General features: G+C 39.2%; 4 protein-coding genes across 4 annotated transcripts in view; 3 read left to right on the top strand and 1 right to left on the bottom strand.

The window, feature by feature from the left end:
* Nucleotides 1-14626, top strand: part of LOC133837010 (octopamine receptor beta-3R) — a 149039-nt gene that overhangs the window by 18561 nt on the left and 115852 nt on the right. The gene's annotated exons all lie outside the window — the stretch shown is intronic.
* On the bottom strand, nt 346-2158 carry LOC133837023 (sorting nexin-12). Its single transcript, XM_062267668.1, has 3 exons — nt 1517-2158; nt 1072-1167; nt 346-1013 (listed from the first exon to the last, which is right to left on the bottom strand). Exons 1-3 carry the CDS (start codon nt 1691-1693, stop codon nt 783-785), a joined length of 504 nt encoding a protein of 167 aa, XP_062123652.1. The 5' UTR covers nt 1694-2158; the 3' UTR covers nt 346-782.
* LOC133837015 (V-type proton ATPase subunit B) lies at nt 2655-6428 on the top strand. Its single transcript, XM_062267659.1, has 4 exons — nt 2655-2809; nt 2915-3057; nt 3939-5200; nt 5263-6428. The coding sequence occupies exons 2-4, from the start codon at nt 2985-2987 to the stop codon at nt 5398-5400; spliced, it is 1473 nt and encodes a 490-aa protein (XP_062123643.1). The 5' UTR covers nt 2655-2809; nt 2915-2984; the 3' UTR covers nt 5401-6428.
* LOC133837019 (histone H1.0-A) lies at nt 6896-8251 on the top strand. Its single transcript, XM_062267665.1, has 2 exons — nt 6896-7606; nt 7751-8251. Exons 1-2 carry the CDS (start codon nt 6989-6991, stop codon nt 8123-8125), a joined length of 993 nt encoding a protein of 330 aa, XP_062123649.1. The 5' UTR covers nt 6896-6988; the 3' UTR covers nt 8126-8251.

Here is a 14626-nt window from a genome sequence, read left to right as displayed (position 1 = left end):
TGATTCAAAAATATTCAGTAAATTTTGCAAAAAACAGTTGCAACTGTTTTTGTTAATGTTTTAATACACTATATACCATGGAGATGGAGGGTAACTCTTTGTTGTTGCAAACTTTTGAAACTCAATAATAATTCAATTTTTATACAACGACTAAAAGATGGATAGGAAAGGGAGGAAAGAAGGGTGTGTGCTCTTAGGATTCGAGAAAATTTCATTTCCTTTTGCTGAGCGATTTGCCTCCAAAAAAAGGGCCAATAAGTAACTATATATGATGAACTTCATTCGCTATATTGGCCATGGGGGACACTTATATAATGATGAGACGACAATAAAATCCCATATGTGTGAGATTTGTTTATGTATTATGTACACTATTAGGTAAATATGTATATTGTATATAATAATATATATATGTATATGTATGTATATTGTATTGTATGTATACCATTTTGCATATAAACAATTGAATTTAGCAATAAAAATTCCCAATACTTCTTCAGAGCCGCTCAACATTAACTGAGCCACTTCCTGGCCGAAAGAAAGCAGTTGCCATTTTAAATTTAACATCTATTACTTGTTTTTTTTCTTTTTTGTAATTATTTTTGTAACTTGCTAAGCACACACATACACACGCATTGATTTTGCCTAATGAATTTCGTAACCTCTGTTTCTATTTCTGTTGCTGTTTTTCTTTTTGAGTTTTGTTCGTTCGAGTTTTGCTTTTTGCTTCATTGCATTGCTATGGTTGCATTTGCTATTGCGGTTGCTTCGTCGTCGGCGTCTTATGTGTTGCGAATCTTGCCGGGCACATAGTTCTTATCGATGACGTTTTCCTGCAGGAACATGTGCAAACAACGCTCGTTTTGCGCCAGCGGATGTCCGGCTATCTTATTGATAAACGCCTCCAGTCCCTTTCGCCGCTCCTCAATGAAGTTCTCGTCGAACAATCCCTCATCGCCCCGGAAGGGCATTTGTCGCTTCCATGCCTTGCCTGGCAAAGGCGGCACCACAATCTATAGAAGACGTGTCATTAGATTAGACCATTCTATCGGTAATCTTCTCAAGACTTACCTTGCTATCGCGTTCCAGTTCGTTTCGCAGCCATTCAAAGTCGCTGTAACGTCGTCGCACACTCGACTCCTTCACCTTGAACACCGGTAAATTGGTCTAGAGATTGGAATTAAAATAGAAGTTATAATATATGCTAATTTAGTTAAAGTTTTCATTGTCACTCGAGTGTCGCGTGTCTCTTGTTGTTGTGACCCGCATATCATGTTTCCATATCAGCGCATGACTCAATAATATAAGGTTAATGCTGTACGAAAATCCAGCACAATACAATAATACAACGAAAATAATGACTAATAATTATCATTGTGCTTTATAGGCGTATATCACACAGGAATGAATAATCAACGCTTTACATCGACTTTTGTTTTCTTTTTTTGGCACAGCTGCAAATGTGGCTGTGTGTGTGTGTTGCCTCCCCACTCCATCCCCTCTTGGTTCCACTTACCCTCATGCGCACTTCGTAGTCCGTATAGCGCTTTTTGCCTGCTGCCATTGTGGTCAGCGGATTAACCACGTCGATCTCAAGGAAATTTGCGGGCACTGCGTACGCATCGTCGAGCGTTTGTTTCTTAACGTTGAGACGGCGGGTGGCGTCGGCGGTGCCGTCGGACTCAACCATCATAATGCTAGTGCTACTGTTGTTGTTGCTAGTGCTGCTGCACGCTGCTGTGACACGCCCCTTTTATAAACTGCCGCTGCCTGCCACGAAATGCCGCAGCGTCCGCTTTGGTTGCAAACTAAATCAAATAAAAAGACACACACGAGAAACGAGTTTTTTGTGTTGTTGTTTCGCTGCTATCGACGTCGACGTCGTCGTTGTCGTCTCTCTGCCTGCGCTATCTCTTTGTGTGGTGTGCTGTGCTGCAGTTCTGTTTTTCTTCTTGCGTTTTTTCCTTTGCCTTTGCTAGCGGTATTGTTTAGATCAGTTTTTTTTGTGAAATCCGAATAACTATGGCCGGTGTAAATTTTAATCGCAGGTTGGCCGTATTTATTGCCGTACTAGATCGTTTAACCGATTGTTAACTATTATAATTTAATTAATTGAACCAAAAAAATACACTTTCTACGCTTAATGAGATGTGGAGAAACATCGATGGCACTATCGATGCATCGATGTATTTACATTTGTTTGTATATCGATTTATTACGGTAAAACTCGATTGTTTTTCTGGACAAATCAATTTTTTTGAGTATTCACAAAAATGTATTATTATGTGTGGTTTTCATGAAAATGAAGCATTGTGCATAATTTTCTTTTTTTTATTAGGTAAATTATTTTTTTCAATGAAGCACTACCTGTCATTGATTGTCCAATTGAGCTATATCGATATAGAGTATCCGATTATATCGATCATATTATTTTTATATAAAACTATTGATCCCAAAATTCAAATTCTTACTATTGCTTTATAACATTCTTTTTTATTTTTCAGCTTTATTGAAACCATACATATTATCAAAATATATTTTCCAAAATTTCAGTTAACGGTCTCACTATATTGTGCTGTATTTTATTTACAGGGTTGCTTATCGTTAGTTACCAGGGCTCCGAAACTGTCAAGGGTAAAAATATGGTAGAAATATGGTCACACGCAAAGTCATGTGATGGCACGTGACGTCACAACAAATTTTACACTACTGGTGCCGTATCAAAGTGATTTTTCTTCGTACTCGCAACGACGTCGCAGGCCAAAATTTTGCGTGTGTGTCGCTCAGTATTATTTGAAACGGAAAAATTGTATGTTCAAACTACAGCTAATTTAACATAGCAAATAAATCATAATTTGGAAAACAAAATTAAACAATCTAATACAAAAAAAAAACAAAACTATTTCTGTTGCAGCTCGAAATTTGCTGTGCAATTTTCTAGGTAGAGGCAAAAGCGCGTATAGAAAGAAAATTCATTCCGCAAAATGAACGCCCAACAAGCCCAACGGGAACATGTCCTTGCCGTTTCTCGGGATTTTATCTCGCAGCCACGCTTAAGTGAGTACCTGAATAGCAATTAATTATTATGTGTAATGTGAAAAAGTGCATTTGAAAATTAGTATTTTGTGGCCCACTGAAAGCAAGGGCAATTGGCCGCCATGACAGTTTATACGAATCGTATGCGAAAGCAGAACACGAAACAAAAAATCAATATAGTGTTTTTTCCTTTTCGTTTTGTCAACGTTTCAACACCCCCACAACTCAAGCATAATCATTCTATAAAACATATAAATTGTGTTCAATAAGACCAATGATCGTTCCAATTAGACCCGTTAATTCGTAGGCTATTGAAAATTTTCACTGTCACATGACTTGATCGCTGAGCTCAGCTGTTTGCTGTGTTGCTATTCAAAGCGCACAACCCAAGAGCACCTGACTTGAAAAGATGGTGTGAAGCAAAACTTGCAAAAAGGGAGAGCTGCTCTCTTCTAAATGTTTTTATTTTACTTTTTCATTTAGAATAAAATTCAAACATGTAATAATTAATATTTAAAAATTAATTGTGAGTAATGCATATCATTTTAATAGATGCAACCAGTAGCATTCTTTTTTATGTAACACTCAATTTGCAGTGCATTTTACACTGTCGTTCGTTATCTTTCGCTCGTTTCTGACACTCACTGTGCAAGCAGCAAAGCACGAGTTGTTTTATCCAACTAACTGTGCTTTACTACGTTTCGTTCGTCAGTCAGCTGACTTCGTTGAGTTGACTTCTCTCGCTACAATTTTTTCTGACGTTTATTTTCTTATCAGATTCTTATTGGCAACCACTTGTCTTTGCTTTGGTGTTTGCTTTCATGTGAGCAGCTCTTGTAACCTAAAATATTATTAAATTTTAAAAAATGTATTTATTTAATTCTTTTTTTTTATGTGATTAGCCTACAAGACGGTTTCGGGTGTGAACGGCCCTCTGGTCATCCTCGATGAGGTCAAGTTCCCCAAGTTCGCTGAGATCGTCCAGCTGCGTTTGGCCGATGGAACCGTCCGTTCTGGTCAAGTGCTCGAGGTGAGCGGCTCCAAGGCCGTTGTCCAGGTGTTCGAGGGCACCTCGGGCATCGATGCGAAAAACACGCTCTGCGAGTTCACCGGTGATATTCTGCGTACACCTGTATCCGAGGATATGTTGGGTCGTGTGTTCAACGGATCCGGTAAGCCCATCGACAAGGGTCCCCCAATTTTGGCTGAGGATTTCTTGGACATCCAGGGTCAACCCATCAATCCCTGGTCTCGTATCTATCCCGAGGAAATGATCCAGACTGGTATCTCGGCTATCGATGTGATGAACTCGATTGCCCGTGGCCAAAAGATTCCCATCTTCTCGGCTGCCGGTCTGCCACACAATGAAATTGCCGCCCAGATCTGTCGTCAAGCCGGTCTGGTCAAGTTGCCAGGCAAGTCGGTGTTGGACGATCACTCCGATAACTTCGCCATTGTGTTCGCTGCTATGGGTGTGAACATGGAAACTGCGCGTTTCTTCAAGCAAGATTTCGAGGAGAACGGTTCCATGGAGAACGTGTGCCTGTTCTTGAACTTGGCTAACGATCCAACCATTGAGCGTATCATTACACCACGTCTGGCTTTGACCGCTGCCGAATTCTTGGCCTACCAGTGCGAGAAGCACGTGCTCGTCATCCTCACTGACATGTCTTCCTATGCTGAGGCTTTGCGTGAGGTGTCCGCTGCCCGTGAGGAAGTGCCCGGCCGTCGTGGTTTCCCCGGTTACATGTACACCGATTTGGCCACCATTTACGAGCGTGCTGGTCGTGTCGAGGGTCGCAACGGTTCCATCACTCAGATTCCAATTCTGACTATGCCTAACGATGATATTACCCATCCAATTCCCGATTTGACTGGTTATATTACTGAGGGCCAGATCTACGTTGATCGTCAGCTGCACAACAGACAGATCTATCCCCCAGTCAACGTGTTGCCATCGCTGTCTCGTCTGATGAAGTCTGCCATTGGTGAGGGCATGACCCGCAAGGATCACTCTGATGTGTCCAACCAGCTGTACGCTTGCTATGCCATCGGTAAGGATGTGCAGGCCATGAAGGCTGTGGTCGGTGAGGAGGCTCTTACGCCCGATGATTTGCTGTACTTGGAGTTCTTGACCAAGTTCGAGAAGAACTTCATCTCTCAGGTAAGTTCAATTCAATCTTAGGCCATTTTCGAGATATTAACATGTAATTTCTACACACACAGGGCAACTACGAGAACCGCACTGTCTTCGAATCCTTGGACATTGGCTGGCAATTGCTGCGTATCTTCCCCAAGGAGATGCTTAAGCGTATCCCAGCTTCCATTTTGGCTGAATTCTACCCTAGGGACTCGCGCCATTAGATTCTGTTTAAAATTGTTTTGTTTTTGATTTATGTCCAAAATTTTGTTTCATTCATAATTTAAGCTGGCAGCGCAACGTGCGACGCTCCTTCTTCTGCAATAATCCGTTGTGTATACACAACGATATATATATGTGTATACATATATACATGAATATATATATATATACACGTAAATTACAATACATACCCACACAAAAAAAAGAAAGATATTAATAATATCTGCGTTTACAAGTTACAATTTTTGATTTGATTTGAATACTTAAAAGATTTTTGTGTATACTTAAAAAAGAGCCGAAGCGCAGCCTAAACAATAACTAGTTAAATATTATCGTATCATCAATTGAGTGGAAACTATTTTAATGTGTGTGTTTTTTTTAGTAATCACAAATAATCAACTATGCTAAAATGTACATAAATTTAACTAATTGTTCTCAGCACACAAAACAAAAACAAACACATAAACATGATCCTTTCAATTAATTTCTGTTGCCGAACCGAACCGTCGATCATTTGTTAAAGTTCACAATAATTTTTGCTAGGTTTTAAGTGTGTGTGTGTTCTGTGAATTGAATTGTATTGATTAATATTTCGCGTTTTCGATTGTACACATATATGTTTCTTTTTCGCATACAGAATCGTAGCATTCCAAACCCCCAAATTAAATATTCAATTATTTGTTTGCGTTACTTTTGCTTGGTCCGCTCTTTCGTTCTTTTCTTTTCATAGTTGTTCAATCTTAGACGTTAAATCAGTTCGCACAAGTATTAAAGACGTTCTCTTTTTCTGTTCCCCTCTCCCGTTTATGTCGTCCCCTTTCTCACCCATCTCTGTCCCCAATTGTTGTGTGTTCCCTGCACCGAACTATGTGAACAAATTGTACAGCAATTTAACTAAAAATAAATAAATAAAATGAGAATGATACTAAAACAATGAAATATAAATAGTGCAAAAAACTGCTTTAAATGCGACAAAAACAAAATGTATCTATTTAAAAATTACGAGTACATATAAAATTATTATGGATTATTTGTTTGTCTATTGTCTTAAAGTAAATAGAATGTTATTTAAAAGTTGAAAATATGCAGAGATATTTTGTTTGTTCGTTGTCAGTGAGGGGGAAATCTGTAAAGAGAAAAATCGCCGCAACAATTGGTAATTGTTGTTGCCAAATCATTTTAGCAGATAAAAGAAAACATCAACACAACCAATAATTGTTCAACACACATATATTTAAATAAACATTATAAAAAAAAGCAGCGAAGTAAAATTTCATTAAATGTATGTGTAAATTAAATTTTACAAACAATTATCAATTAATAAAACAAAAATGTCACATGTTAAATGCATAATTGGAAACAGCTGTAATTGGTTCATTCTTAACAGCGAGCAGTGGATGACATGCTGGAACCCTGGTAGTTCCAGATTGGAACTCCCATTACTAACTGTGCATACCGTTTGAACTAAAAATAACTGTTGAACTGCATCGCTTGATTGCTTTCCACTTTCAGTTCTGTTTAGTTGTCGATTGAACGTCTCAAAGTCTGTACAGTTTTGTAAAGTGTTTCGTCTAGTTTTGTGAATCCATTATGATAAAATCCGATCCCAATAATTCTGCATCCGATTCAGAGCATGAGTCCCAAGAGGAAGAGGAGGAGGATGAGGATATGGAAGAGGGTAACTCGCAGTCTTCAGGCGAAGAGGAAGAAGATGCCGCAGACGCTGCGCATCCCTTTCCCACACCTCCGCCCGATGCAGACAGTAATATGCCGATGGTGGAAAAAGCCACAACTAAGAAGACGAAGTATCACACCATCCTTTCGTTAGCCTTTGCGGCTATCGAAGCGATGCCCAGTCGCAGTGGTTCCTCAGTTCAAGCCATTGTCAAGTATATGAAGTCCAATGGCTTCGAGGGCACTGTAGAGCCGCGCTTATCCAAGCTTGTGCTGAAGAACCTGAAAGCTGCCGTGATTAGAGGCGAATTAGAGCAAGTGAAGCGTTCATTCAAGCTTTCGGCTGCATCGAAAAATAAGTCGAAAGCTTTGGAGAAAATGAAGCTGAAGAAAGCCAAAGCGAAGGAAAAGGAGAAACTGAAGGAAATGAAAGGAAAGAAAGATTCGGCAGCGCCAAAAACAAAGAGCTCCGCAAAAGCAAAAACGACAAAGGAGAAGTCTGGTATGAAGGCTTCTGAACGCAAAACTAATGAGGTTTGTAGCTACAACTTAGTAAAGAAATCATTTAGCTTGGCATTTTGGACCTCAGAATTTAATTCTAAGCTAAACAGTTATAAATATACATCAACAATCATTTAATTTACCAACGATTTATTTAAATAATTGAATTTTTTACAGCCCAGCAAAAAAGCCATAAAAGATAAAGCAGCAGCTGCAGCAGCGTTGTCCGCCAAGGAGGACGTCGAAGATTCAGAAAAGCCGAAGAAAGCTGTTAAGGGAAAAGCCAGCGCGTCGAAAAAGAAAATGGAAAGCGTCTCGGAATCCAATGCGAAAGCCAAGTCCAAGGCAGTTCGAAAGTCGATTGGCACACTGGCTCAGCAAGTGCCCAAAAAAAAGGTGGCGTCCAAAAAAGTGAAGCTAGTTGTGGCGGCTAAAAATGCACAGCCTGTCCCCATGGAAGAGGGAGACTCTGAGTTCACGGACTCGGCGCCAACCGATGTCTCAACGCCCATCAGGGTTGTTAAACCGAAGGGTTCGCGTAAAGTCAAGTAACCCAATTATGTTTATTCTGTCTTAATCTTCTGTTTTAAGTATCAATTTGCTTTACATGTTAAATGTTAAGAGCTGTGCTATAATTTGATAAAATTAAACAAGACTTTAATAAGTTTTAATTTCAAATTTTGATCTTTTTCTATTTAAAAACTGTTGATCTAGTAATGAGTTATTCAACGTTCACATACTTTAAAAAAAGCTTTCAGCTTGTTGCAGTTGGCTTGGAGCTTTGCTGTAATGTAAAAGCTTGTGGACCTGTCGCTGTTAACAGAGCTTTCTCTGCTGTTGACGAACATGTTCACTTTCCTGGTTGCATATGTGTAATATGTATTGTGTATACACACAACTATGTTGAATATATACCATATTTGTTTGCATATGGAACAGATGTGAGATTGCATTCTGTTATGATAAAGTAAATACAATTTTTTTTATATAAATTTGCTTTGCTTTTATGTAAATTGGCTGCCCCGTATGCGCAACAATTCGTAAGAATCTGTTTCTATATATTAAATACTTTGATTAGCAATTTTATTGCAATAATTGTTCTCAAAGTAGAATTTTACTTAGGCTTTTTACTTCTTATTGAACGTAAGGACTCACGAACTGTAACAATCCTCGTCGGCGTGCATAGTGTTGTTTAGCTCGAGTTTTTCATTGACTTTGCAAATTTATGCAATTATGCAAAAGTTTTTAATGAGTTCTAAATGAAGTTAAAAATTTTCGTTGACGACAGCGGTTAGCTAGTGTAAACTACACCAGGCGACCAAATGAAACTTTTGTCGCATCAACAAAGGCGCCAACAGCAAAACTTTGTTCTCCAATTGTTTCGCCTCATCTTGATTCCAGAGCCCCGAGTCCCGTCGAGTCCCTAAACTCTGCCAAGTCTTGAACTTTGCGCTTCGGTAATCAAAGCAATGACCAGGCGGCGTGGCCAAAAATTACAAATTACAAATTGCTTAACTTACTGCAGTCACTTAAAGCGGCTTGAATATGTAGAATATATGCCACGCCCAACCAACTACAACGCCCACAAGGCTCAATAGAACAGGATTGCGGCATTGCGCCAAGTTGTTGAGGACACTATCAAGTGTGTGTGTTTTTGTGAACTCATTTCGAGACATTTGTCTGGCCGTGGCATCGTTATCGTTATGTAATCCACATAGCCAGCTAGTCAGTCAGTCAGTCCAGTTAGTCAGCTAGTTAGTCAGTTAGCCAAGGTTGGTGACTAGCTCAGGGCCATGGTCAATGTAAATGCGCCCCACTTGACGGCACTCGGTACTCGGTACTTGGTATGCGGCACTCGGTACTCGGTACTCGTTACTCGCTATACGTCGCTTAGTGTTTCGTTCGTTTCCGCTCGATTTATGCGACACAGCATCTTTGGCGTCGCGTCCTTAAAACTTTATCAAAGCACCCACACAGCTGGCATGCTTGCCACCTTGCGACGCTCCCTGGGGAAGGACACAGTTGCGTGTGGCCACAAAATCCGTGCGATTAAAGGAGACGCGTAAAAGGTTTGTTAATATGTATTTGCAAAATGTTTGAATGTGAATTTTAATGAGCGACAACACAGCGATGACTAGAGAGACAGAGAGAGAGCGAGGTGGTGTGGTGGGCAGGTGCAAGTGGGCGTGGCAACCATAAAAGCCGCAATCAGCTTACAATACTCCCCCGTCGCATATGTGTGCGTGTGTTGGCATGTAAATAATGTCGTGCAATTTATAGGCATTGCAAATGGATGATCATTCCTCAGCAGGACGCTTACTGTTCGGTTGTTCGCTGAATGATTAATGGATGTTGCGGTTGCTGAAAAAGCGGCAACTAAATCAACTAATTAACTCATTTGCCGTAAAATTAAATGCGACTCATGGCCCTTCATCCGCTCGCATTGTTGTTGTTGACGTTGTGTGTCCTGCCGTATAAATGGTCGAGTAACTTTTACACACGCACATTCACATTCTCATAAATACTGCTGGGCATATTTCTTATTTTGTAAGACACTTTGGCAAAGGTTTGCTCGTTGACCCGCATGTGTCAAGCGGCTGTCACCTAGGCATAGTATCTCTGACTATATATTCATACATACTATATATATAGTATATATGTCGTCTGGTCTGCTCGCTCGTGCGTCTCATTCAATACTCGACTAAACGGACAGCTGTGATACATGGCGTGCCATCTCCGTCCGTGCCAAATGAAGTTTGAAGTGTTCAACGCCGGATGCGGGAATTTACACACACACACAAAAAAAAAGATACAAATACATCCGAAGTATAGTTTGGCTGGAGTTGATTAGCTGCGTGGCTGCATAGCCAATGGTCAAGCTAAAAGGCAGCCTCGTCGTCGTCGTCGTCGTCGTCGTCGACTTACACTCTAGCGCCCATAATTTGTGTGCTGGATTTTGTGCATTGCTTGGCTTTGGGACAGCTTAACTAAATAAATCACAAAAAGGCCAAAACACAAAGAGGGTCTGGCTTATGGCTGTTTGCGATACGATGCGATATGTATAGTATGCGATGAGCATTCAAGTATTTTATATAAATTTGGTAAACTTGCGTATCAAACATTCAACAAATCGACAAAAGACTGCCGCCAGCCATTCATGGCAGTTTGATTGAGCCTCTGGCTGTTTATCCTGCTGTTAGTTAAGCTGCAAATACATTGCTTAGTCCTGAACATAAATAGATAATTTGATACGTTCTGCCCCTCCTGCGAGCCGCACAAACAAACAAAAGAATTTCTAGTCGCTCTCCCACGATGGTCGATGGATCAACTTATAGTGCTGCATAAGCATTAAAAGAAATAGACGACACACGTCTCAGTTCCCCTTCGCTCTCTATGTGTGCGTGTCGGGGTTGAGCCTGTTCTTTAATAGCCCCAAGAGGTTGCCACCAACAACTGGGCCAACAACGACGATAGCGACAGGGAGTCTGTTTCTAATTGTAGTTTGATTTCCATGCGTATCGAATGGGAAAATGTCGAAGCCTGGTTGCTAAATCCAACACAACACAGCACAAAACTATGCCATGCGTTGGCCTTTGCAGTCCTTTACTCCTTGCTCCTTGGTGGCCTTGCTCTCCCCTGGTAACTTAATAGCGGATTCAGAACGTGCTTCAATACCGAAAGAGCTCAATGTTAACAGCCAGAATGGACTTCTACTAATTGCGACCCTTTTGCTTATCAGTCATCCATTCCACCTACGACCCACAATAAAAACTCTCTTAGTCCCATAAAAGCAAAAAAAACAAGGATGCCTGCTGTTTTGTTTTAAAGGATTTTCGCCTATTGTCAATACTCTATAGAAGCACCTAAAGCTAAATTTAAAATTTGCTTAGTAATTTCCTAATTTACAATTTTATTTTGCTTGCAATTTAAATAAATTTACTTATAATATTATAATATAATATAATATATATATATTTTCTGTATATTATAAAGTGTTTCTTACATTTTTTCTCTTTTTGCATTAATCTCTTCAAATAGAAAAGTTAAAGTTGGCTTGCGTTCTTTATTTTTTATATTAATTCAAATTTGCAGTCAAGTTTACTTATGAAATGTACATGTTTATTAAATAAAGTGTTCTATAATAAAAAAAAAATAACATCATTCTTTTTTTTTCTTAAATTTGTTTGAAAACCTATTTGCAATTCAATGAATACATTTGTATTTAAATAATTGAATGAAAGTAAAGTTTGCGTATTTGCTTTTCGTTAGTAACGTATATTGGAGTACATCTAATTTAATTTAAAGTTTTATATTTTTTCTTTTATTTGCGAAAATGTAGTAGAAGAGTATTTTGTAGCACAACAACAAAATTGCGTTGAACTTTTTGGCCATTTGTTTGAATAAGCGTTAGTGTGTGCTGGAATTTAAAACCTTAATTTATAAACCATTTTTTGACTCTTCGGACTTTACATTTGCTCTGTGTGTTTTTTGGCCGAGTTAATTCAATTACCACGTTCCCAAGAGCTCGCTGTTACTGAGCGGAGGAGGCGTGGCTGCGTTGAGGGGCGTTGTAACGGTGCAAACACAATTTTTTCGGTCTGGATGCCAGCAATAATACGGGTCAGCATAACATGAATATTTATTTAAAACTTTAATTTTATTTATTTTTTTCTTGTTGTTTATTTTTTCTTTTGCATTGCATTTCATTGGCTGGATGTTGTTGTTGTGTTTTTTACGAATGTGGCGTGTCAATCATGATTGTTCTGCTGCCTTTGCCATTCCTCTTCGATATTGGAATTGTCAATATGCAATTTGCAAGCTGGAGCAAGAACAGTGTGCAATTGTTATTATTGAATGCAGCAGCAGTAGCACAAATTATATACTCAACCAACTGCCAGACCAGTTGATATAATATTATTTGTGCAAACGAAATGAACAATGAGCATAAATTGACGTAGTATATTAAATACACTCGACACACACAAAAACAAAACACTGTCATTCACTTTAAATAGTCAATTTGCATAGCATTTTTTGTGTATAAATGAAAAACGCAAGTCAAATAGATTTTCTATTTATTGACAGCAACAAATTGTGTTCCGTCTGATTAAATAAATGTCGAATGAAATCACAACTCTGGCCTCAGGTTTCCCCCAATGCACAGGTAACCAGTACTCTCAAGGAGAGGAAGAGGGAGGGTGGGGGGTAAGTAAGTGCTTAGTTGCATTGACGAGAGGGGCAAAGTGGCGCACATAAAAAGCAGATTACGTGACTTGCAATATAATCCCGATTACTGCTGAAAATATGAGACTACGTTTCATATGTGCAACAGGATGCGTTGGCAACTATTTTGTTACACACGAGTGTGTGTGTGTTGTGTGTGTGTGTGTGTGCATGGTTGGGTGCTCATATTCATCGCAAGTACATATATTATGCTTCAGCTTGGATTGCTGCATTGACTGCGTGTGCTGCTTTATGTACAGATTGCACAGGATTGCAAATTGTATGAATAAATACAAGATCGAGAAATCGATGAGAACCGCCCACATCCTGCAGCCACAAGATACGATGTGATACGAGTGCGAGTACGATATGTGGCAAGTGCACTGCCATCAAATTATTTCCGCGGCATGAAGTGACGGAAGTTGCCACAGGCGGCAGATACTCTTTCCGCCCTCTCTCTCTCTCTCTGTCTCTCAGCGCGTTTTTCCCGCTGGCGTTCAATAAAACTTCAATAGCTTTATATAAATTGCAAATTACATTAAACAGATTATGGCTCACGGCTGCCAGAAGGAGGAAGAGGCTTCTACACTGATGTAGTCCTTTCAGTTTTCGCAAGTCCTTAAGGCTGCTTCTTCGGGCACTTCCGCTCTCTCGCTCAGACTGTTGACACAAGTGTTGTTAATTATTTGTCACTTAAAAGCTTGACACATGCTGCAGCAGAGGCAGCAAACAGCAACAGAAGCAGCAACAGCAAAGACGGCAATAATGTATTTACATTAATAAAACATTAAATTCATTAAGTATGCACATAAATACATAAATGAAAATCAAGCAAGCAAGCTGGAAAACTTTCACACACTCGCTGCCGATACTTTTAAAGGCAGCCATTTAATTTGATTTAAGAATCTTCGCACTTATTTTCTGTTCAAGTAGTTAATTTCAGACAAATTCATTTGGTTCATTTGTTAGACGTGCTTGGCATTAACCATTGATAAAATATGTTGTTTTACATTTCCTGATCAAGAATTTATAAACGTTAATAACAGGGTATAACAAGGAAGAAAGAAATCTACAGTCGAGTGTACTCGACTGTGAGATACCTGTTACTCATTTTTAATAAATGCAAAACAGTGCGGAAATAATATACCGCAAAATACTGAAATATACAAAGGGCTGTATGTGGTATATTGATATAATACCGCATTCAAAATATACCACAGAGTACAAAGTATACCAGATTGTCAATAATAAAAGTTCTGTCGAAAAAATAATATCTCTATCTCTTATAGTCTCTAAGATCTAGGTATTCATACAGATGGACGGACAGACAGGCGGGACTTTATCGTCTTGGTTGTTGACGCTGATAAGGAATTCATAAACTTTATGGGGTCTGAGATAAATCCTTGTGCCTCTTACAAATATTTTCTGCAGACAGAATGTTATAATACCCTTCTACTCCTTCGGTAGCGGGTATAAAAATAGACAAGCTTTAACAGAAATTTCGTAGACAAAAAATGTGGCTCAACTTTATTGGCATCTATTGGCAACTATTTATGCTCGAATTTTATTTATTGTTTTATTTTTCTTTTTTTTTACAGCCTTTGTCATAAGAGATTATTCTTAGCATGCACCACTCGGGCATATAAATGTCTGAGTTAGTCAAAGAAACCCGTCAAGTGGCCGTCCTGGGTAACCCTTTTTTTTTGCTTTTGGTTCTTTCTATTGGTTTATTTGCGGATGCTGGTCTCTGTGTATTTGTATGTGTGTGGGTGTGTGTGTGTAGGGTAAATATGTCGCCACTTAACTGGGCCATTTGGGCCCGGCTGCTGT

This window comes from Drosophila sulfurigaster, chromosome 2R, assembly GCF_023558435.1.
Source record: "Drosophila sulfurigaster albostrigata strain 15112-1811.04 chromosome 2R, ASM2355843v2, whole genome shotgun sequence".
Classification (NCBI taxonomy): Eukaryota; Metazoa; Arthropoda; class Insecta; order Diptera; family Drosophilidae; genus Drosophila; species Drosophila sulfurigaster.
This window is presented reverse-complemented; position numbering and strand designations above follow the sequence as displayed.